This window comes from Oryctolagus cuniculus, chromosome 12, assembly GCF_051225735.1.
Source record: "Oryctolagus cuniculus isolate XC-2025 breed Fujian yellow rabbit chromosome 12, ASM5122573v1, whole genome shotgun sequence".
NCBI lineage: Eukaryota > Metazoa > Chordata > Mammalia > Lagomorpha > Leporidae > Oryctolagus > Oryctolagus cuniculus.
In genome coordinates this window covers 101,008,573-101,032,691 of record NC_142878.1, presented here as the reverse complement: position 1 = coordinate 101,032,691, position 24,119 = coordinate 101,008,573, and the positions used below count along the sequence as shown (strand labels likewise).

Here is a 24,119-nt window from a genome sequence, read left to right as displayed (position 1 = left end):
AGGTTGTGAAAACTGCATGTCAACATGTGCTAATTTTCTACAATGCATATACACTGACTGCCTCTGACATAAAAGTTTATATGAATCAAGTAAAAAAAAAACATGTAAGAAGGAAGACTGCTAAATTTGATTTCATAAAAATATAAAATGTCAGGGTTGGCACTGTGGTGTAGCAGGAAAAGCCACTACCTCCAATGCTGGCATCCCAAATGGATGCCAGTTTGTGTCCCAATTGCTCTGCTTCCCATAGCTCTCTGCTAATGGCCTGGGAAAAGCAGTGGCGGATGGCCCAAGTGCTTGGGCCCCTGCTACCCGTGTGGGAGACTCAGCGGAAGCTCTTGGCTCCTGGCTTCAGTCTGGCCCAGCCCTAGCCATTGCGGTCATGTGGCAAATGAACCAGCAGATGGAAGATCTCTCTCTCCACCTCTCCCTCTCTCTGTAACTCTTTCAAACAAAAATGAACAACAAACATGAACAGCAATTCATGGTAGTTCAATGGTCCAAAACGCACGGGGCAGGGGAAGACAAAGGATAACAAATAACAAATGAAATAAAGTCAAGCTGAAATATTAGTGAAATGCCACCCTCTGACAGATTGTGGAAAGAACCACAAGCATTCTTACATGCTCCCATCCGTGAGATTGAAGTCTGATCATATTTTCAGAAGCGCAACTTAATAGTCTGTAATGTGAGCTTTTAAACGTTAGTAGTCTCAATGCTATGAACTGATACATGCAACAATATGCATAATGTTGAGTCAAAGACACATAAAAGCGCAAACTGTACAATTCCTCTTACATGAAGTTCTGGAACAGCAAAACTAATTACAGTGGGAAAACATAGACGGCTGGCTGCAGAGGTGGCAGAGACAGACTTCCTGGGAAGAACACAACAGAACTTTCTGGGGCGATGACAGTATGCTGTATCTTGACAGAGGTTTACTTTACACAGATACATGCATCCATTTGTCAAAATTCAGCAAGGTTACGCTAAAGATTTACACATTTTATTATATCTAATTCTCAAAAAATACTCCAAATAATAAACTAATTAATGACGTGCATGCTGAAATATTTACAAAAAAAGTATACTAACACTTGCAATTACTTTAAAATACATCAGCGGCTGGCATTAGGGAACAGCATATTAAGCCACTGTTTGCAATGCTGGTATCAGAGTGCTGGTTTGAGTCCCTGTTGCTCCATTTCTGATCCAGCTCCCTGCTAATGCACCTCGGAAAGCAACAGATAATGGCCCAAGTGCTTGAGTCCTTGACACCCAAATGGGACACCAGGATGGAGTCCCAGGCTCCTGGCTTCAGGATGGCTCAGTGCTGGCCACTGTAGGTATCTCTTCTCCCTATCTCTCTCTTCTAAATAAGTAAATAAATCTTTAAAAAAGTAAAACACATCAAAGAAAAGGAAAACAGATTGACAGAAGGATGTATATAGACAGATACATGTGATAAGGCAATTACAATAAAATGCTAAAATAAAATAAAAGCATTGGGTCTACAGGAGCACACTGTGAAATTCCTCCAAGATTGCTCTCTGTTTGAGACCTTTCATAATAAAAATGTTTAAAATACTAAAAAGTATCCAACAGCCACAAGGCAGCTTTCTGGAGTACTATAAATGTTCTAACTTGACTTGGGTTGTTAGTTACACAGCTGGCTGCACGTGCATCTCATTTTAAAATGTTTAAATTAATAGCAACCAGAAATGGACTTTTTAAAAGGCTTTATTTTATTTTCTTTTATTTGAAGGCAGGCACACAAAGAGAGATTTTCCATCTGCTTGTTCACTCCCCAGATGCCTGCAACACCCAGAGCTGAGCTAGGCGGAAGCCAAGCTCAGAACTCTACCTGGACCTGCCGCATGAGTGGCAAGGACCCAATTATCTGAGCCATCGCTGCCTCCCAGGGTGTGTATTAGCAGGAAGGTGGATCAGAAGAGGAGCTGAGGCTCGAACATATGCAGTCCCACACGGGTGCAGATGTTACCACGCCTGCCCCACCATGATAGAACTTAAAAGCATGCGTAATTAATAGCCTCAGAGAGATAAGGGAGTCTGCGATAGTCAACCATAAAACACAAATAAGCAGTAATGAAAAATGAACAAACCATAAGTCTTGAAGATAAAAACTATCAAATCAAAAAACGCAATGGGGGAGGCAGGCGGCACTTGGCCAAGTGGTGAAGACACCCACATCTCACATCAGAGTGTCTGGGTTCACAACCCAGCTCTGGCTCCTGACTTCAGCTTCCTGCTAATGCAGACCTGGGAAGCACAAGAGACAGCTTGGGTGCCTATCACCAACATGGAAGACCTGGACTGAGCTCCTGGCTCCCAGCTTTGGCCTGGCCCAGCCCTAGGCATTACATTTGGGAAGTGGACAAACAAGAATGAGCTTTCGGCCGGCGCCGCAGCTCAATAGGCTAATCCTCCGCCTTGCTGCGCCGGCACACCGGGTTCTAGTCCCGGTCGGAGCGCTGGATTCTGTCCCGGTTGCCCCTCTTCCAGGCCAGCTCTCTGCTGTGGCCAGGGAGTGCAGTGGAGGATGGCCCAAGTGCTTGGGCCCTGCACCCCATGGGAGACCAGGAGAAGCACCTGGCTCCTGCCTTCGGATCAGCGTGGTGCACCGGCCGCAGTGGCCACTGGGAGGTGAACCAATGGCAAAGGAAGACCTTTCTCTCTGTATCTCTCTCTCTCACACACATACCCAACCTCTGTCTCTATGCCCCCCAAAATGTAAAATAAACCTCAATGAGCAAAAGAGCTGAATAAACCCTGAGGAATGAATTAATCAGCTAAAAAAAAAAAGCTAAAAAGAAATCCTCCCAAAAGTTAGCAGAGTGAAGATAAAGAAAAGTGAGGACATAGCCGGCACCGCGGTTCACTAGGCTAATCCTCCGCCTAGCGGCGCCGGCACACCGGGTTCTAGTCCCGGTCGGGGTGCCAGATTCTGTCCCGGTGGCCCCTCTTCCAGGCCAGCCCTCTGCTGTGGCCCGGGAGTGCAGTGGAGGATGGCCCAGGTGCTTGGGCCCTGCACCGCATGGGAGACCAGGAAAAAAAGCACCTGGCTCCTGGCTCCTGCCATCGGATCAGCGCGGTGCGCCGGCCGCAGCGTGCCGGCCGCAGCGGCCATTGGAGGGTGAACCAACGGCAAAAGGAAGACCTTTCTCTCTGTCTCTCTCTCTCACTGTCCACTCTGCCTGTCAAAAAAAAAAAAAATTAAAAAAAAAAGTGAGGACAGATCGGATACATCTAAATCCTCTCGTGTGGGCGGAGCTGCAGAAGAGAAATGAGAGAATGGAAGGGGGGCAATATTAAAGAAATCATAGCTTTATGTTCCTAAAACTAAAAAGCAAAATTATGGGGTGCTGTTTAGCACAGCAATGAAGATGTCACTTGGGACAACTGTATTCCAGTGGGGGTACCTGGGTTCGAGTTCCAGCTCCACTCCTGATCCCAGCTTCCTGGTAATACGCACCCGGGAGGCAGCAGATGGCTCAAGTACTTGGGTCCCTGCCACCTACGTGGGAGACCTGAACTGAGTTCCTGGCTCAGGCCTACCTGTTTCAGGCAACTGGGAAGTGAACCAATGGACAGGAGATTTCCCTCTCTAATAAAATGTTTAAAATATTTAAAAGTTTGTAATTAGTGATTTAAAGCAATCTACATGGATGGAAGGAAGCACACCTTTTTAGGAGAATGATCTCCTGATCACAGAATTTAAGCAATCCTCTTCTTGTGTGTATTTTTCAGGTTTCCTATAATGAATGTGACTTTTACAATGAGAGGAAAAGTTCACTTTTATAAAATCAACCCAGAACCCAGAGACTTTTTTAAAACTCCCTAACCACTCTTTCCTCTGGCTCCTACCCTATGCTATTATTGTGAACCTGTTTCTGTAAGTGGTCACCACAAACTTGGACAAGTCAATCTCTTTGAATTTCTGCTTCTTTAGGTCTTAAAACAAGGAAAATAAAATCCCTCCCTTCTACCTCACAGGGCTGGGGGAACATCAACGAGGTGATACACAGAAATAGCACTTGCTAAACCCTAAAGCCCTGTACAAATTGTGGTGTTATCACAGTCCTGCTACACTGGCAAGCCCCAACCCTGAGTCACCCCCCCTCCCCCTCCCTCTCTTCCCCAAATCCAGGCAACCTCCAGTAGGTTTCTTAGTTCATTCCCCTCCTCCCAGACCACTGCACTCGGTTAGTCAGACTTGGTCATACCTGTGCCTAAGCTACCACGGCAGGCCTGGGCGCCCCACCTCTAGCTGTCCCTCACCCCACCCACTGCAATTTCTGCCTGAAACTTCATCTTCGTAAAATGTGTTTATCCTGTAACCACGCTGCTAAAAATAAAAAGCCTCTGGGAGTTCCCTGGGGTTTATAGGGTAGACTTCAAACTCCTCGACCTGGCTCTCAAGCCTCCCCTCTGCCCCTGAGCAACCTCCCCACAGTCTGCAGCCAGCACCCCTTCCCCACTCCCACCCCCTTCTATCCCCTCCTCCACTGATCCAGGTCCTCTTGGTCTCCTCAGTCCCCTGCAATCCAGACCCAATGCTCATCAACACCCACTCCCTGCCTCAGGGCACCACAGGCACTCCAGGTCAGAGACCCACCCCACCTTTCCAGAAAGACTAAGGGTTCCCTGAAGGCAGAGCCTGGTACAGTCCTCCCATCTCCTCCACATCAAGTGCTCAAATTCACCTGCGGTTCAACCATTTAGGTCCTCAGAATAAATTTTCTCTGCCCGGGCCCGTGCTGAGGCGCAGTGGGTTAACGCCCTGGCCTGAAGCGCCAGCATCCCATATGGGCGCCGGTTTGAGATCTGGCTGCTTCACTTCCCATCCAGCTCTCTGCAATGGCCTGGGAAAGCAGTAGAAGATGGCCCAAGTCTTGGGGCCCCTGTACCTGTGTGGGAGACTCGGAAGAAGCTCCTGGCTCCTGCCTTCGGATCCGCACAGCTCCGGCTGTCGTGGCCATCTGGGGAGTGAACCATTGGATGGAAGACCTCTCCTCTCTCTGTGCAACTCTTGACTTTCAAATAAATCTTTAAAAAATTTTTTTCTCTGCCTAACTAAACTTCATAGTTAATTATTTCTTTGGTTTCCGTTACAGTTTCAACATTTATATGCATATGTATAATCCTATATACTATATTGCGTAACTAGACTTTAAATAAAAAGAATCATAAATTCTATAACTTCCTCCTTCTTTGAACATTGAGCTTGTGAGATTGATCTAGGTTGTGATCTATAACTATGACCTATTCCTTTTTCACAGCTATAAAGTATTCCTTTCTTGGGGCTCATCACAACTTGTTTATCCTTTCTGTCACGCATGGACATTTGGGTTTATAGGAAAGGTCGCTATCACAAGCAATGCTGCTGTGGCCATTCTAGCACATGTCTCCAGCACAGATGTGTACGAGTTTCAGCAAACTCACATCACAGAGTCACAAGTCAAACTCTACTTGGTAATGACGATGGTTTGACACAGTGGCTGAACCAATCTGTACTTCTACCTATAAAGTTGAGGAGTTCCTGAAAATGCTGTCCAGTTGTTATCTGCTACACCACAATGCCAGCCCCATACTGTCCAGTTTTTAAATGTTTGCCAATCCGACAGACATAAAATGTTCTTTAATTGTGGGGTTTATTTCTCCCAGTAAGGATGAACATCTTTCATAGGTTGATTAGCCATTTGGTTGCCTCCATGGTAATGTGCCTGTCCAAGTCTTTGCACATTTTCACACAAATTTTTTTTTAAGATTTTATTTATTTGAGAGGTAGAGTTACAGACAGTGGGAAAGGTCTTCCTTCCATTGGTTCACTCCCCAAATGGCCACAACGGTCAGAGCTACGCCGATCCGAAGCCAGGAGCCAGGTGCTTCCTCCTGGTCTCCCATGCGGGTGCAGGGGCCCAAGCACTTGGGCCATCCTACCCTGCCCTCCTGGGCCACAGCAGAGAGCTGGACTGGAAGAGGAGCAACCGGGACTAGAACCAGTGCCCATATGGGATTCCAGTGCCACAGGCAGAGGATTAACCCAATGTGCCACACGCTGGCCCCGTCTTGGCACATTTTTCAACTGGGCTGTCTTTTCTTTCTTTCTTAAAGATTTATTTATGTATGTATATATTTAAAAGACAGAGAGACAGACAGAGACTAAGAGAGATATTCCATCTGCTGGTTTATTCCCCTAATGGGCACCATGGCATGGGCTGGGCCAGGTTGAAGTCAGAAGCCACGAGTTCCATCTGGGTCTCCAATAGGGCGACAGGGACCCAAGTACTTCAGCTATCATCCCCTGCTTCCTCAGGTACATTAGCAGGCAGCTGGATTGGAAGCAGAGCAGCCAGGACTCAAACTGGCACTCCAATATGGCATGCTGGTGTTGCAAACTATGGTTTAACCCACAGCACCACAATGTTGCCCCTTGGGCTCTTATCTATTTACACACACACACACACACAGGATAATTATTCTTTGTGGGTATTATGTATTATAAATATCTTCTTCCAGTCTACAGCTTATCTTTTGATGAGAAGTTCTTTGTTTTAATGTGGCCAGCATTGTCGCATAGCAGGTAAAGCCACCACTGTGATGCTGGCATCCTGCATGGGCACCAGTTTGCATCCCAGTTGCTCCACTTCCAATCCAGCTCTCTGCTAATGGCCTGGGAAAAGCAATAGAAGATAGCCCAAGTGTTTGGGCCCCTGCCACCTATGTGAGAAACCTGGATGAAGCTCCTGGCTCCTGTCTTTGGCCTGGCCCAGCACTGGCTCTTGTAGCCATTTGGGAAATGAACCAGTGGATGAAAGATTGATAATTCTCTCTCTCTCTCCCCTCCCAACCCTGTCTCTGTAATTCTTTCAAACTAAATGAATCATTTAAAAAAAATTTTTAATAGTCCTTCCATATTCAGAAGTCTTGATGATACTTAAATTCTTTCAATAAAAAGGTTAATGATCAAAAAGTACATTAAAAAGTACTCATAATCATTAGTCATCTGAGAAATGCAAATCAAAACTACAATCAGGGGGTGGACATTTAGCATAGGTGTTAAGATGCCTGTATCCCACCCTGGAGTAGGTACCTGGGTTTGATACCCAATTCTGGCTCCTTGAACTTCCTGCTAATGTGGGCCCTGTGGTGACAGCTCTTGTAATCGGGTCCCTGCCACCCACATGGGAGGCCTGGATTGATATGGAGAGTTAACCATCGGATAGGATCTGTGTGTATGTGTGTGTGTTTCAAATAAATAAAGACCGGGGCTGGCATTATGGCACAGCAGGTAAAGCCACCACCTGCAGCACTGGCATCCTATAAGGGTGCTGGTTTGTGTCCTGGCTGCTCTACTTCCAATCCAGCTCCCTGCTAATGTGCCTGAAGGGTAGCAGAAGATGATCCAAGTCCTCGGGCCCCTACCACCCACATGGGAGGCCAAAAGGAAGCTCCTGGCTTTGAACTGGCCCAGCTTCGGCTGTTGTGCCCATTTGGGGAATGAACAAGGGATGGAAGATCTCTCTGTCTCTCTCTCTCTCTTTCTGTACTTCTGCCTTTCAAATAAATAAACCAAAATTTAAAAATCAATAAATAAAATTAAGAAAAACACAGTAAGATACCACTACATACACACCAGAATGGCTAAAAGTAAAGGTTTGATGACACCAGATGACAGCAAGGATGTGAAGCAATTGAACTTCTATTACACACTTCTGGCCTGAGTTTAATACTGCATTTGGGGAACGGGTCAAGCTGTCCCTGAAAAAGCTAATCAGACTTGTACACTTAGCCTATGACCCAGCAGTTTCTCGTCTTGGTATTTACCCAGGAGAAATGAAAGCATACATCCACAAAATAATGTATACTACATAGGAGCTTTAGTCATATTGGCCAAAAGTTACAAATAACTCTAGTATTCACCAGCAGGACAATGGATAAGCGAATTGTGGTGTGTTCATGTAACAGATTACCACCTAACTTAGCAAGAAAAATAACAAACTGGTGATTCATGCAACATAGATTAATCTCAAAAAACATTATGCTGGGTGAAATAAGTTGTACAAAAACGAATAATGTACACTAAGATTATACTTCTATGAAGTCCAGAACAGGCAAAAATAATTTATTACAGACAAAAATCAGCACAGTGGTAGACAGTGGGTAGGAGGAGTAGAACGCGAGTACAGGGACATTCTGGGGGTGATGGTAATAGTCTGCATCTTGGGGCTGGCATTGTGGTGTAGTGAGTTAAGCCACCACCTGAGACACCAGCATCCATTGATGGTGTCTCATGGAAGACCCAGATGAAGCTCCTGGCTCCTGGCTTCTATCTGTCCCAGTCCCAGCCCCTGCAGCCATTTGGGGAGTAAACCAATACATGGAAGATATCTCTGTCTTTATCTCTGTAACTCTGCAACTCAAATAATTAAAGTAAATCTTAAAGAAAAAGAAAAGCTGTTTTTAAAAAAATAGTTTGCATCTGGGGCCAGTGCTGTGGCGTAGCACGTAAAGCCACTGCCTGCAGTGGTGGCATCCTATATGGGCACTGGTTTGAGTCCCGGCTGCTCCATTTCCAATCTAACTCTCTGCTATGGCCTGGGAAAGCAGTGGAAGATGGTCCAAGTCCGTGGACCCTGCACCCATGTGGGAGACCCGGAAGAAGCTCCTGGCTTTGGATCAGCGCAACTCTGGCCATTGCAACCAGTTGGGAAGTGAACCAGCAGATGGAAGACCTCTCTCTCTGCCTCTCCTTCTCTCTGTGTGTAATTCTTTCAAATAAATAAATAAATCTTTAAAAAAAATAGTCTCCATCTTAATTTGTGTTACACAGGTATAACTATCTGTCAAAACTCATGAATGGCACATGCGAGATTTGCATATTTCACTACACAATTTTACCTAAAAGTACACTATTTTGAATTCTGGTAGATGGTATGTATAATGGAGAGCTTATGTGGAACTTACTTTGAAATGCATCCAAAAATAAAATGGACTGACGGGTGGATGAAGGGGTGATACATATGATACAGCAAACACAGGAAAGTGTGGACACAGGTATACAAGCCCATAATTCTTTGACTTCAGCTAGATATTTGAATTTTTCTTAATAAAGTACCAAGGCAAAAATGAAAAAAATCTACAAAAGATGAGATTTGCATTAATAAGTAGATATATTTGAGCCAAATCTGCCTTTGGGAAAGATGATTTCAAGAAAATGACCAGTCCTCACAAGTGATAGTGCCTTGGCCGGCGCCGCGGCTCACTAGGCTGATCCTCCGCCTAGCGGCGCCGGCACACCGGGTTCTAGTCCCGGTTGGGGCGCCGGATTCTGTCCCGGTTGCCCCTCTTCCAGGCCAGCCCTCTGCTGTGGCCAGGGAGTGCAGTGGAGGATGGCCCAGGTGCTTGGGCCCTGCACCCCATGGGAGACCAGGAAAAAAAGCACCTGGCTCCTGGCTCCTGCCATCGGATCAGCGGGGTGCGCCGGCCGGCCGCGGCGGCCATTGGAGGGTGAACCAACGGCAAAGGAAGACCTTCCTCTCTGTCTCTCTCTCTCACTGTCCACTCTGCCTGTCAAAAAAAAAAAAAAAAACAAGTGATAGTGCCTTGAAACTTACAGAACATTTTCATGTAGGCAGAGTGGACAGTGAGAGAGAGAGAGACAGAGAGAAAGGTCTTCCTTTGCTGTTGGTTCACCCTCCAATGGCCGCCGCGGCTGGTGCGCTGCGGCCGGCGCACCGCGTTGATCCGAAGGCAGGAGCCAGGTGCTTCTCCTGGTCTCCCATGGGGTGCAGGGCCCAAGCACTTGGGCCATCCTCCACTGCACTCCCTGGCCACAGCAGAGAGCTGGCCTGGAAGAGGGGCAACCAGGACAGAATCCGGCGCCCCGACCGGGGCTAGAACCCGGTATGCCGGTGCTGCAAGGCAGAGGATTAGCTTAGTGAGCCGCAGCGCTGGCCCATGTAGGTTTTTTTTAAGTGATCCCAGAACCCAGGTGTTCTAGCTTTATTTGTACTTGGGAGGACCGAGGGTCAGAACTTGTCAGATAACACAGAGCCGGTGCCTGGTGGAGAGCTGGACCTGACACGTGTGTCTCCTGGCTCCTCCTCTGCATTCTCGCAGCAGCACCTCGCGACGGAGCCACAAGCGACTCCAAACGCTGGAAGACAACATGGGAACTGCTGATGTGCCAACCTGTCAGCCCCATGACGGGCCATCAGCGGCGTGAGGGCAGCAGAAGCAGCTGCTCTACTTCACTTGCTGGTAGGACACACAAGAGACACACAGAGTGAAAGGGGACAAATCCCACGGACCTAAGGTGCATTTCCAACACACACAAAATAAAATCACTGGCGAGTCCTCCGATCCCAAGTCCTCCGAGTCCTTCCTCAAAGCCGGGGGGACATGTGACACATCCTTCCTGTCTGTGTGAAAGGGCTAACTACACAATACCTGTAGCTAAAAGACTGCAATCCAAAACTTGTCAAAACGGCTCCCCCACGTCATATTCCACCACTCTTCGTAACCAAGCAAAGCAGAACAGGAGGAGGGGACCCCAGGAACATTGCTCAACCCTAACATGGCCACGGAGGCAAAAACTCTACTACACACCCCACAGATTAATCACGGGCTTCAGGGTATTTTGGCTTTTTGTTAAAACACATCCAACACACCCTAACAATTTTTGTTAAATTTAAACAAGGTGAGATAGACCCAGAGAAGCTGAATGAAAGCCTTAGAGACTATTTACCCAAATATTTACAGAGTGCAACGAGCACTTTGGGAACTGTAAGGAAACTAGGACACAGTCCTTGCCCTCAGGCAGCCTATAAACCAGCAAAAGACATCCTAAGCCCACAAGGGCTACAGTGGGAGGGGCGGTCCCAGGAGCAGCCCATCCAGGTGCTCTAGGAAGCTCTCAGCTGGGCCTTCAGTAACTCTGGGCAGGTCTGCACAGAATGGGGAAGCACTCCCGGCACAGGTCTACAGAAAGGATGAGGTCCCGGGGAGACCTTGGCTAAGACAGGCTGCAGCAGCCTGAGCCACGGAGGAAGTAGGTAGGAAGGAGATCCTCCCAACCCCTGCCCCGTGAGACCCCCACCCCCACCCCCACCCCCACCGCGCCGCCCAAACCCAGAGATGTCCTGCCAACTGACTGCAGAGAACACAGACTGAAGATAAGGGCAAGTGGGTCAGGGCTGGCGTCAGACCTCTGCTACTACAATGAAAACACCTGCAAGGCGCCACTTGGGAAAGAAGAAGGTTAACTTCTTCGGAGGCTCACACGCAGTCCAAGCCCAGGCAGTGCCAGCAGTCTGGCATCTGCAGAGGGCGGAACACACCCAGAGGGAGCATCCCAGGGCCAGCCAGGCCAGAGAGAACAGCTGGGCCAAACAGCTCAAACAACCCACTCTCTCACAAGGGCGATCTTCCAAGGCCAGCCTCCCAGGGACCCAGAGACCTCCCACTGGGCCCACCGCCTAGAGGCCACCCTTAGAGCCCTTCTCCACCTTTCATCCATTAACCATTATCCTTGATGCAGTAATCACTAACGTGCCCGAGCCCCCAAATACGGGCCTGTGGGGGACATCCAAACTGTGGAAGGCCTGAGGATGCCTGGAATTTCCACACCGACAGGAACCTAAGGTAGGGTTGCCACCAACTTCCTCAGTCAAGAGCCAGCAAAATCCTGATCACGCAGACTCAGGACACCGGCTTCAAACCCAGGTAACTTGAGACACGTGTAGCCTAGCAGAAGACCAGAGCAGACGTAAGGGAAGGGACAGGCAGCTAACCCAAGCACAACAACCCAGGGAAGGAGCTCCAGGAGCATGGGTTCGAATCCCGACTCAAATACGGCCAGAGAAAAGTGTCTGCAAAAGTGAGAGGGCAGCAGGGTTGCAGGGGTGAGACCACCTAGCACAGCACTTGCAAGAAATGGTGGGCATTACTCACACCAACAGTCTATACTCCAAGAACCTCAGAGCCCGATGCCTGCTGCCGCCTCCCCGTACTGAGAAACCAGGCCGAGCCACTGACCTTGGGCAAGATAGCGGGCTTACTCATGTCCTAAGAAACTCCTTCCTCTGTTCTTTTTTGTGTGCTTTAATTTTTAAAACTATCTGTCCTTCAAGGCATTTTACGTTATTCTGAGATGTCTGCCTTGCCCTGTGGCCTCACATCACAAACCTTCCCCTTTTCAAGACTCCAAACAAGTGGGCAAGACAGCCAAGGAAAAGCCAGTGTCACAGCCACTTCAAAGGGCCACCATCACAATCCTTGCTTCAGCAAACACAGGGTCAAGGCTAGCCTGGGGGCAGGTCTGAGCTGACAGAATTGTACCATAATGTCTATCTTAAGAATCACAGGGGCCGGAATGGCGCAGTGGGTTAAAGCCCCAGGCCAGCATACCATAGGGGCGCTGGTTCAAGTCCTGGCTGTTCCACTTCCGATCCAGCTCTCTGCTACGGCCTGGGAAAGCAATACAAGATGGCCTGCACCCCTGCACCCACGTGGGAGATCCAGAAGAAGCTCCTGGCTATGGATCAGCTCAGCTCTGGTTGTTGTGATCATTTAGGGAGTGAACCAGAGGATGGAAGACCTCTCTTTCCCTGGCTCTACCTCTCTCTGCAACTCTTTCAAATAAATAAAATAAATCTTAAAAAAAAAAAAAATAGAATCACACTCAGGGGGCCGGCACTGTGGTGTAGCAGGCAAAGCTACACCTAAGATGCCGGCATCCTATGCAGGCACCGAATAGAGTCCTGGCTGCTCCACTTCTGATCCAGCTCCCTGCTAATATGCCTGGGAAAGCAAACCCTTGGGCCCCTGCACTCATGTGGGAGAGCCAGAAGAAGGTCCCGGCTCCTGGTTTTGGTTTGGCCCAGCTCTGGCTGTTGCAGCCATTTCAAGAGTGAATCAGTGGATGGAAGATCTGTCTCTCCCTCTCTCTCTCTAACTCTGCCTTTCAAATAAATAAAATAAATCTTTAAAAAAAAAATCATACTCAGGAGGCACCTGTTTGTCCCAGACATCTGCATCCCATATGGAGATCGAGTGCCTGGATCTGAGTGCTGGCTAGGCTCCTGATTCTGGCACACCTTGGGAGGCAGCTCAGGATTTGAGTCCCTGCCACCCAGCTGAGAGACCTGGATGGAGTTCCCACCTCCTGGCTCAGCCTGCCCGTCCCAGCTGTTGTGGGCATTTGGGCAGTGACCTAGCAGATGGAAGATCTCTACCTCTCTCTCACTGGCTCGCTCTGTTTCTCTCTCTCCCTAAGAAATAAATATTTTTTAAAAATAGAATCACACTTAAAACTCATAGCACAGTGACAGTAAGCACTCAACAACATATATAATACAAATGAATGCAAAATATCTATATGATAGGAAGACAAGAAATTGTAAAAAGAAATATCTTTATATGACTAGGCCTGGTTAAGACAGTAAAAATCCATGTGTCAAATGGCATAAGCACACCACAATGAGGGAACTCACCAACCCCAGTGCCAGAGATTAAGGACAGTCACTTATTACAAGGGCACAAAGTTAGGTCTCATTTTCTCAACTATGCTTTCAGAGAAACTTTACTAACTCCATTTAAGCTACAAAGGTCAAAGACCCCTACTGGAGGGGAAAAAAAAAAGCCAAGTCACACAGAGAGAGAAAACTGCTTTAGTTTACACAAATATACAAATCTGACTAACCCACTGTGTAACTTAGAGGCAGGCAACAGACGCAACTGCGAAGCTCGGGCGCCAGATCACTACCAACTTTTCAGCTGATGAGGCGGGCTGGCTTGGGCGGTTTTGTGGGGGAAGGTGGGCTGGCAGGACAAAGCAAGGAGAAAACTGGCAAGAGGGAGAGAAGGAAATGAAAAACAGGAGGAAAAACAGAAAGAAAAGAGCAGGACAGAAGCGGGGAGGAACAGAAAGCAGCTGGAGGGTGTCTGAGGGTTTTCTGTGAGCGCTGCCAGCAGCCACACGTGCGGAGAGGTCGGGGTGCGGCCGCTGTTACCTGTCACCTGGTATATACTCCCCATCCGGCTACCCTAATCCTTAAATCTTTACAGGGAAATCCACACTGCTCGACAGGGTGGGAACTGATCACTTCCCAGTTCAATGCCCTAAAGAGCAATAACCAGAGATTCCCATAAAACCAAACTTCACAGCCTCCGCTGCTTAAATCCGGGTCCCACCCCTTTATATGGGCTGGGCGGATTCTCCACTTCGACAACCTGGCTCAACAAACGTTTATGAAAGGCCTACTGTGCGCCAGGCTTGGTGGGTCAGCAGCAAGCTGGCGTGACTGCCCCCTCACAGAGCTGGCTGGAAACCTGGTGACTGGGCGGGGTGGGGGTGGGGGGGATGCCAATCAAGCAGGATCATGGATATGTGCAAACAGGGAGGGGTGGGGGCACAGGGTGTCCTCTAACACCCCTCCCCCGCACAGACATCTTTCAAGGGCAACTCCAGTCCTAGCCGAGGAAAAGGGAAACCGGGTAAATCCAAAGGCTGACAAGAAAATATTGAAATGCTACAGTTAAAGCTCACACTGATTAAAAATAAACAAAACTGTAAGTGTTCAGACTTAACACAGCATTCATTATCTGCAACCACACACACTAGAACTCCTGAAACGAATAAACAGCCAGAGAGTATTTTTAGTAATACTTAAATAAGTTCACACAGACAGCCCAGCCTGATGGATTACAAGATCCTAAAGCACCTTTGGAATCATTAAGAAGCAAATTGAGTTTTACTGTTAAACGTATTTCTTGTACTTTGAGTATTGGTATCTCGCATAAGGAATCAGGCCCTTTAACGTGTGGCCCGCCCAAGACACACCTCACGAAAAGGGCCGCTTAAACAAGTTTGGGAAATGCTACACGCTGTAAACACCAAGTAGTGAGTCGGTGTATTTTAAGAAATGAAGTTCTGACAGTCGTGCAGGAAAGAACTCTGCTGAACTTAGTCTGGGCCGGTATTTCCTAAACTTATTTGACCATAGAATCCTCTTCTCACGTAATACTTCCATTAACAGTCTGCAAACTGCCGCGTGGAACACACGGAGGACGCACTAGAGGGCACACGCCGCTTTGTCTGAAACGTAGTTCATTATCAGTTTCCCACCTCTGATGAATTGGTATTGACTAAATGCTATGGAAATACAAAAACTTCTCCCCATCAATTAATTTCTTGTTGAAATTCAAAGGTAGGATGACTTACTATGGTTTGAAGAAGAAATTTTTAATGAACTAAAATTAGATCTTAAGTTACCAATATAAGAAATCAAATTAATCATATTATTTGGCTTTGCTAAATTGTTAAAGTTTATCTTCTTCTCCAACAAGTATTTCTGAATTTCCAGGATATATTTCACAGTAATTTTAAAGGCTTATTCCCTTCAAGAAAAAAATGTTGTGTTAAAAAAAAAAAAAAAAAAAAAAAAAAAACAAGATTTACCTCTGCTCTATTACCTGATATGACCATATACAAATATCTATAACTGAGACATACTATCAACACATTCTATTCATGAATAAGTACAGGACTATTATTTCTCTAGTTGTAGTGCTATGATTTATAATCTGACCCCTCCTCTAAAAATTCGAGTATCTTGGGGCCGGTGCTGTGGCGTAGCAAGTAAAGCCACTGCCTGAGGTGCCGGCATCCCATATGGGCGCAGGTTCAAGTACCAACAGCTCCACTTCCGATCCAGCTCTCTGCTATAGCCTGGGAAAGCAATAGAAGATGGCCCAAATCCTTGGACCCCTGCATCCACATGGGAGACCCAGAGGAGGCTCCTGGCTTCGGATCGGCGCAGCTCCGGCCATTGCGGCCATCTGGAGAGTGAACCAGCAGATGGAAGACCTCTCTCTCTCTCTCTCTCTCTCTCTCTCTCGATCTATTTGCCTCTTCTTCTCTCTTTGTGACTCTTTCAAGTAAATAAATCTTTTAAAAAAATTCTAACATCTTTTAAAGCCCATATTTGAGGCTTCGAGGAATCAAATTCTAGTAACTGAAAAAGTTTCATCATTCAGTTAATAAAAAATCAACTCAACACACATTTATTTAGCACCTGCCACATGCATGCCACTGGAGCAGGCACTGCAAGGATGAATGGTATACTGGAGAGGCTTACAAGATGTGTAGGCAAACCTAAGGACACTCAGCCTGCCACAAAAAAGCCTGGAAGACACAAAGCCCTCTTACTTAAAGGACTACTCGGTTAACTGAAAAGTTTAACATTATTATTTTAAAGAGTTATTTATTTGAAAGAGTTACACAGAGAGAGAAGCAGAGGCAAAGAGAAAGAGGTCTTCCATCCGATGGTTCACTCCCCCAATTGGTTGCAACAGCTCCTGAGCGGATCCAAAGCCAGGAGCTTCTTCCGGGTCTCCCATGCGGGTGCAGGGGTCCAAGGACTTGGGCCATCTTCCACTGCTTTCCCAGGCCACAGCAGAGAGCTGGATCAGAAGTGTAGCAGCCGGGACACGAACCAGCAGCCATATGGGATGCTGGCGCTGCAGACGGCGGCTTTACTCACTGTGCCACGATAACCAATGTTAGATTTGCGTCAAAAGCATGAACACTACTAAAATTTCCATAGTCAACTTTACCTGTACTATGCTGTTTTTCTTTGCAAGCCAGTTAGATGGGCTTATTAAGCCACTGACATTAAAAGCAGCGTGAGTTAATAGTCCAAACCATCATAGGTTTCTTAGAAGAATCTACAGGAGAAACATTTCAGCCTCTGATAACCAGAACAAAGTGGAATTTTCAGTTAGGGCGTTTTAGTTACTGAAAATGATGTTTCCTTTTCATTTAGAAAAGTAGCATGAGGACTGCTAAACATTTAAGATGGAAAGTAGATCACACTATATCCATCAAATGAGAGACTTAGCAAGCCTCAATCAGCAAGAACATTTTGCAAATGACTCAAAAACTGGTAGTGATGACAAAGATGATATTTAACCACCTGCAGCCAAAATTTTTTTTCCTGTAACTAGTTTGATAAAACGTAGAACACTGCTTGAGTTCCAGCCCTAGATTTCAAATCAGACAACTGCAAAGCCGCTGCTGTGTGTGCCTTAATGAATAATTTCCCCTATTTTCCTTTTTATCTTTCCTTTAGGAAACCGTAACAAAAGCCAAGCCCAGAAACTTTGGCAAGACACAAGCCAAGGCAACAAGCACTGGAGAAGACACGCGATTTTTTTACCCCCCCCCCAAAAAGTCACAAAATGTCCCAGTAAGACTGCTTAATAAAAGATTAACTTTGTTCTGCTGAATGCTTCAAAAAACGGGTTAGAGATAGTATTTTCTAATTACATATGCTTTAAATACAATATGTATGCTAATAAACGTGAACCTCAAATACATGTGCAATGAAGCAAAGCTGATGTGGTTCCAGATTACATTTTAATAGCCCCAAAGAAAATGGAAAAGTCCGTGTGCAAAGCCGACAGAGGGAAAACAGGACAGGACAGGAGGGTCCAGTCCCCTTCACGGGGCCGCTCGCCCTTCGCTGCCTACCACTGGCACCAAAGTCCACACTGGCAAAACGGTTCAGGGCCGCGCCAGAATATCCTGGGGTCCCCCGCACCCCAGTAACACCAGCTTTTGGAGAGGGAACCGACCCGAGCGCTTCGTCTCGGTCAAGTTCACGGCCGGCCTCGCCGCTCCGGGCGTCGGGTCCGTCTAAGCAGCGGACCGTGCGGCTCGGACAGCGTCCTAATCGGGGGTCCCAGGTCCTCCTCGGGTCAGCGTCCTCCGAGCGCTGCCCAGGCCCCGACGGACGCCTGCTGTCCACCAGAGCCCGCCAAAGCCCGGCGAGAGGGCACCGCGGCCCGGAGGGGGCCCCGCCCGGCCCCCCCGAGGGAAAGTTGCCGCCCGGCCGGCCCGAGTGAGGCGGCGGACAGGGAGCCCCCAGCCGCCCCTTTACCTGCTTGCCGCTGCCGTCGCGAGGCTCGGACTCCACGAGGCTGCTGTCGCGGGCCCGGGGCAGGACGGCCGTCTTCGGGGCCTGTGGGAGGCGCGGCTCGCCGGACAGCGGGGGCGCCGCCGCGGGGCCCGGCGCGTCCTCGGCCTCTTTGCCGCCGTGGTACACCGCCCGCTCCTCGGAAATGTGGATGCTCGGGGCGCAGCCCATGCTGGCGGCGGCGCGGCGGACACGCTGGCGGGCAGCCGCGATCCGGTCAGCAAACGGCCCGCCCGGCGCCTCGGGACGGCCGCGGGCGCCGTGTCATCGCCGCCTGGGCGGGCGGCGGGCGGCGGCGGCGGCGAGCGCGGGTCTCGCGTCAGGAAGTGCGGCCGCCCCTTTTATCGCGGTGCGGGCGCGGCGGCGGCGGCGGTGGCGGGGAGGGGGCGCTGGGGCGGGCGGCACGCCGCGGCCGCCCCTCCGAACATGCCCTTCCTGAGGCGGGAGCCGCCGGCCGCCTCCCTCACATCGCCGCGCTCGCCTCGGTCGCGCCGCGCTTCCGGGGAATGTCGGGGGAGGGGAGCCGTGCGTTCTCCCAGCCCGAGTCCTCGCGCGGTGGCACGACCCCCACCCCGGGAGAGTGAGCCCCCCGAAGTGCCCGCACCGCGCTGCCGCTGCCTCTGCCGCCGCCTCCCCGGGGCTCCGACTCCGCCCGCTGGGCCGCCGCCCCGCGGCCAGGCGCCCCTTGGTCGGGCGCCGGTGGCGGGGAAGGCTAGCCTGCACGCTCCCGCTGCCCGGGGTGCAGAGTCAGGGGTCGGCCGAAGCCCCCTGTGGGCGGCCGCACGGCGGCCGGCGAGGCCGGGAGGGGAGCACCCGGGCTCCAGCCGGGCCTGGGGCCGCGCCGTCGAGAAGCGCAGCAGCGGCAGCGCGCACCCGCGAGTTGCGGCTGGCGCGGCTCCGGTTCCGCCGCCTGCGCTCCGGGCCGCGTCTTGCCGACAGCACGCCGCGCCCAGCCCCCAGCGGTGACCTCCAGCGGCTGCTGGCGTCAATGCAAAGCAGCTGGGGCGCCCGCCGCCTCCTCGGGCGCCGCCCGCGACTGCGCATGCGCGACTGCGGTCCCGGGGCAGGCACGGCGGCCCTCGCCTCGGGATGGAAAGGACCTGCCCAAGGACACCCGGGCTGCTCGGGCCCCCTAGACCGCTACGTTCGAATGCGGCTCTGTGACCTCCGGTCACTGGGTCACGGCCTAGGAGCTGCTGGGGACACGGGTCGGGGGCTGAGAAGCGAACGGAGGCGCTGCACGCCGGGTCCCAGGAGGTCGGATCTGGGCGTGCCTGCCTGGGGCCGCCGGCCAGATGCACTCAGCTGCGCCTTAGGCGGCTTCGGTGCGGAGGAGCCGCGGGCGGGGAGGCGGTCCTGCTCTCAGCCGAACACAAAGACCCCTCCGAGCCGCCACCACGGGCCTTTGCTTGCAGGAGCAGTCCGGGAGCGAGGGGCGCACGCAGTGCAGGGCTGCGGCCTCCGAGGACCGCAGGCATGGCCAGCAGCCCGCTGTGCGGCTCGGCCGAGTCGCCTGGCCTCGCCCAGTCAGCCGCAGGGCAGCGCCCCGGGTTGCCCCTGCCGTCCTTACAGCGAGCTGTCCCCAGCCCCTGCCTGCCCTCGTGCACCCCGGGCGCCCCCGTCCGCGGAAGCCGGCGGAGCGCGGAGCAGCCGGCCCCTCGCCTTTCCTCTCCAGCCGTCCACACCTTTCCCTGCGCGGCCCCGGAGCGACCCTGAGGAGCCGCCGCTCGCGCCTCGGGCCGGCTGCTGTAAAGACCCGGAGGCGGGCTCCGGATTGGAGCCCCGGCTCCCGCGCTGGAGCCGCTGCACAGGCTGGGGACCCCGGGACCCTAAGGCTGCCCCTGGACCTGCAGCCGCGGTCTTCGGGCCGAAGGAGGGCCCGGGGAGGCTTCCTAATGGCAGCGGAGCCGGGAAGCTGGGCCTCCGTGCGCGAGGCGCTCTCTTTACTGGCCCAACTGGCCGGAGCCAAGGCACGTGGCTCCGTTGTCAAGTTCAAGCACATGAAGCAATAATATTTATGTCTCCCTGCCCTATAAAAGAAATACACCCGGCTGGATGAAGAGAACCTGAAAAACACAGGGAGAGACTGGCCATCACCCGCTATTCCACCTAAGCTTGGAGAGTGTGCTGTAATCCACAATGTTTTGGGCCAATTCTGGTCTCTGTTTCATTAGGCTTTCGGGAAGAACGTGCATTAAACCACCGGAGTGTGCAAGGAGCCTAAAAGGGCGCCCGGCGAGGCAGGCTTGGCCACCTGGGAGCTGATCTGGCCACTTCCCTCCCTGACTCCGGGCGGCTCCAGTACCCTGGTTCCGCCCTCACAGGCCGGACCTGGCCGTCCCTTGGAAATCCTTGAACCTCTCCAAGGAGGGAGGGGGCAGGGGGCACTGCTGGGACGCGCAGCGGCTTGTGCCCCGCCCCCACCTCGCTGGCCTCGCCAGGGTCAGACCCTTTGCTTGTCTGATTCGGCTCTTTGCCTCCATCCAGGCTCCGGGCTTGAGGCCAGTGGCGCTGAGAAAGGGTACACACACCGACGGACCCAGGCCCCGAGGGGCGCCACTGTTTTGTGGGTGGCGGGTCAGTCGGTTCCCAGGCGGTGACCCGTGCTCAGGACGCGCTCGGAAGTTCGTTAGCGGCTCCTAAGGCCGGCGCACACGGCTCTCTCCGGCCGCGGCTGCACTTCCCTCTCCAGCCTGGGGTCTGCCATTCAGGGACCAGCGCCAGCACCCCAGGCCTCCTCCTCCCCTTCCTCCACTGAATGGGGCCAGGGGCCGCTGCCCAATGGGGACAGCTCCCATCCCGCCCCGGGTCTGAACCCCAGCCCTGCCCTCTCCTGGGCTCGCGAGCTCCGACTTTATCTCTCGGAGCTGTTTTCCTGGGCTGTAAATCTAGGATTAATGATGCCACCTTACAGAGATTAAACGGGCTAACGGATGCCACGTGCCTCGAATAGAATAACTACTGAGCCCAGCACCCAGGCTTGCTGCTGTCTCCCGAGTCCATTCATTATCACCTTCCTCCAGTCCTTCCCCCTCCCACCGGCCACTCCCTCCTCTCTCCCAAGCGCTGAAAACCAGCGGAGGAAATGAAAATACCCCGAGAGTCTATCCACACAGCTTTCCCATCGTTGGTGCTCAACTTCATCAGGTTCTTTCAACATTCTGCCTGGTGCGATGTCTTCTAAATGACTGTCATTGTTTGCAAATTATGCATGGCCGAGAAAAGAGTAAAAAAAAAATTAAAACTAAGCAAAAAGTGCATGAAGCGTGCAGGGGGCATAGGAAATGCTACCTTCCTTCTCCACTTCCTTCCTTCCGCCAAGGTAACTGTTGTGAACAGTTTGGACTGTGTGCTCCCCGACCTGTAATAACCCGTTACACACACACACACACACACACACACACACACACACTGCGATATCACCTACAAAGCTGCAGGGAGCATCCTTGAATGTTAACTTTCTCTGTCGTGTGCACTGCTGTAAGTAGACTTGCTCATCCTACAGCTCCGGGAGGCGTGAGCTGAAACTGAGAATGGACAGAATTCTCTGCCCCCCCCCAGAATTCTCAGTCTCCCAGGCAAGGCCCCTCTTGGTCACCCCCAGATTCACAGGCCTCCCTCTGCTTATATCCCTGGGTACTCCCAAACCTTTATAAAATGTTTTAGAATGTTCCAGCTTTCCTCTATTAAGACTGGGAACTAGCTGACCACTTGAGGGTACAGAGCTGGAAGGAGGGAGCTGCGCCCCCTGGAGGCCAGAGTGGTGGGTGACTCTGGAGGACCCTGAAACACAGTTGTGCACCTGCATATCCCCTCCTCTGTCTGCTTCCAGACCCCCCGCCCCGAATGGCAGTTCGCTTGGAGCCTGGATGGACAGGTCATCTTGGACCACCATGACTTGCTGCTTCCCAGGGTGCACAGGAGCAGGAAGCTGGAAGTGGATGTGCAGCCGGGACTCAAACCAGGTACGGGATACAGGCATCCCTTGTCTTAACCACTAAACCAAATGCCCACTCCTAGATTCTTAGCATTGCTATATTGGACTGTAAATGTCAGCATCTCAACTCCATCTAGCAAAGGTTTGTACTTAGGAGTTGGGGGTTCATTCACCCAAATCCAGGAAGAGCAAGGTGGTCTCAGCACATAGACTTTCGAGGTTTTCTGAGAATGAAACCATGGCTTTGGGCGTCCAGGGCACTCCACCTGCACCTCCTCATGGTGGCCATCACCCCCATCTATTAATTCAGGCCTCCAGTCCCCTGCAACGTTTCGCCCAGTGACTTCTAGAAGAGTCTGGGGAGAGGTAGTGTGGTCACCCTCATCATTACGCCTGCTCTGGTGCCCGCTGCCATGTCCCTGGAGGTACTGGAGCTCCTGTGGGGTCCAGGCACAAGCAGGGGAGTGGACAGCACACTTAGCACAGTGACCAACTGTGCCTCGGTCTGCCTGAGACCCTCCTGTTTTAACACTGGAAGTCCAGCATCCGGGAACCTATCCCCAACCCGGGAAAACCAATCACACACATGGCATCCCATGCCATCCCTGATGCCCCAAAGCCACACTGTACCCTGGTGTCACAGCACCTGCATCTGGGCAAGGCACTCTTCCAGCTCCCCACAGATTTGCTCTTGGGGACTCAGACTCGTGCCCACACCGGGGCAGGACAGACACACTAGGAAGCCCTACTGGTTGCCCCCTTCTCTTCCCTCACCCAAGACACTTGCCTTCCTCCCTCCCGCCATAGCTTAGGCTGAACCCAGAGCTCACACGACTCAGAAATCTCCCAAAAGCCCTGTGAGGTTGACATGATGGACGGACGAGAATGTGGGAACTCAGAGAGGTTAAGTCATTTGTCCTCAGCCACACAGCAGATGGCGGAAACCAGCCTGTCTGCAAAGCTCATGCGTCTACACCGTGCAAGGGCTTCCGTGAAAATAAGCGCTGGCAATAATAAGTTAAATACAGGAAACCGAGGAGCCAAGCATCACTGAGGCTTGAGAAGTGGAAAGTGAAATCCGATTCGCCCTGGGGCAGCCGAGAGCGGCTTCATCCAGGGATAAATGGGAGGCGAAATGCAAAGCAGTAGGCTGGTTACCACAAGTATTCGGGGCTTCTTAAATGTCAGCCACAATGATCATGAATCACTCTTTTTAAAGCTCTTAATCCAGAGTAACCCTCCTTTCCCCTGGCTTCTCTCCTGACTCATCAGGGCCCCTCTGCTGGCCGCCATCACCCGTCCCATGTTCTGGGACTCAGGCCTAGTAGGTCTCACGGAAAAAAACTGTCATTCTCTTCCCCAGGGAGGCATGTCCTGGGTAAGTGCCCCCCAAACCTGCTTGTTGGGGGAGGGGACAGTTCTCATCTAGGTGGCAGTGCAGTTGGAAAACAAACAGGCTGGTCCTCGTGACAACCAGGGTCCCTTCACGTGCAGACGTCTTACTGAGTACTCAGCCCAAGTGGGCACCAGGCTGGACCCCTGCAGATACGACAATGACCACACAGCCCCAGCCTTCCTGGAGCTCGTGGCTAGCGTGGAAGGCAGGCAGCCCTGGACTGCACAGGAGTATAATTATGAACTGGTGAGCGCTGTGACAACAGGAAGCCCTGAGCGTGCATCACGGGAGGAAATGACTTCATCTTGGACAAGGGGGACAGTGAGCAACAAGAAGGCCTCCCCGAGCTGAGACTTGAGTGGACGGCTGTTTCTCATGCCCAGCACTCACTCACCCTTCTTATGACTGTCCCAGATCTCCCCCTGGGAAACCACAGTCCTCTCTTGCATCAGCTCAGATGATCTGGGTGGGTTGTTTCTGTGCCAGGTCCCGGCCACCACAATTGACTTAGAGATGGGGCGGGGGGGGGGGGGCATGAGCCAATCCTGAGTCGATGAGTACTGATGTCATTGAGTGAACCCTCTGAGCAAGCCATACCTGAGAACTTTCTGGAAGTTAAAAGGGGACCTAGTAAATGATCTGGGAAAGCTTTGAGCGCCCACGGGGTGGGGATAGTGAATAGTGAAGCCAGAAACTTTTTGCAAAGCCTATGGTCAGAGGCAGTGAGATGACTAATGATGGTGGTGGTGGTGGTGATGATTTTCATGGTGATAAGAGCGCTGAT

General features: G+C 51.2%; 1 protein-coding gene across 4 annotated transcripts in view; it reads right to left on the bottom strand.

Moving 5' to 3' along the window:
* The window catches only part of PDE8A (phosphodiesterase 8A), a 169,949-nt gene that overhangs the window by 133,679 nt on the left and 12,151 nt on the right, over positions 1-24,119 (bottom strand). The window contains exon 1 of one of the 4 annotated variants that reach the window (XM_002721497.6): positions 17,967-18,896. The exons of 1 other annotated variant lie outside the window; for it this stretch is intronic. In XM_002721497.6, the coding sequence (XP_002721543.1) occupies positions 17,967-18,173 (207 nt within the window). In that variant the 5' untranslated portion in view covers positions 18,174-18,896. Of the gene's footprint in view, positions 1-4,928; positions 4,953-17,966; positions 18,897-24,119 lie in introns of those variants that run through there. 2 more of the 4 variants (XM_089310763.1, XM_070054563.2) reach the window with 2 other exon arrangements.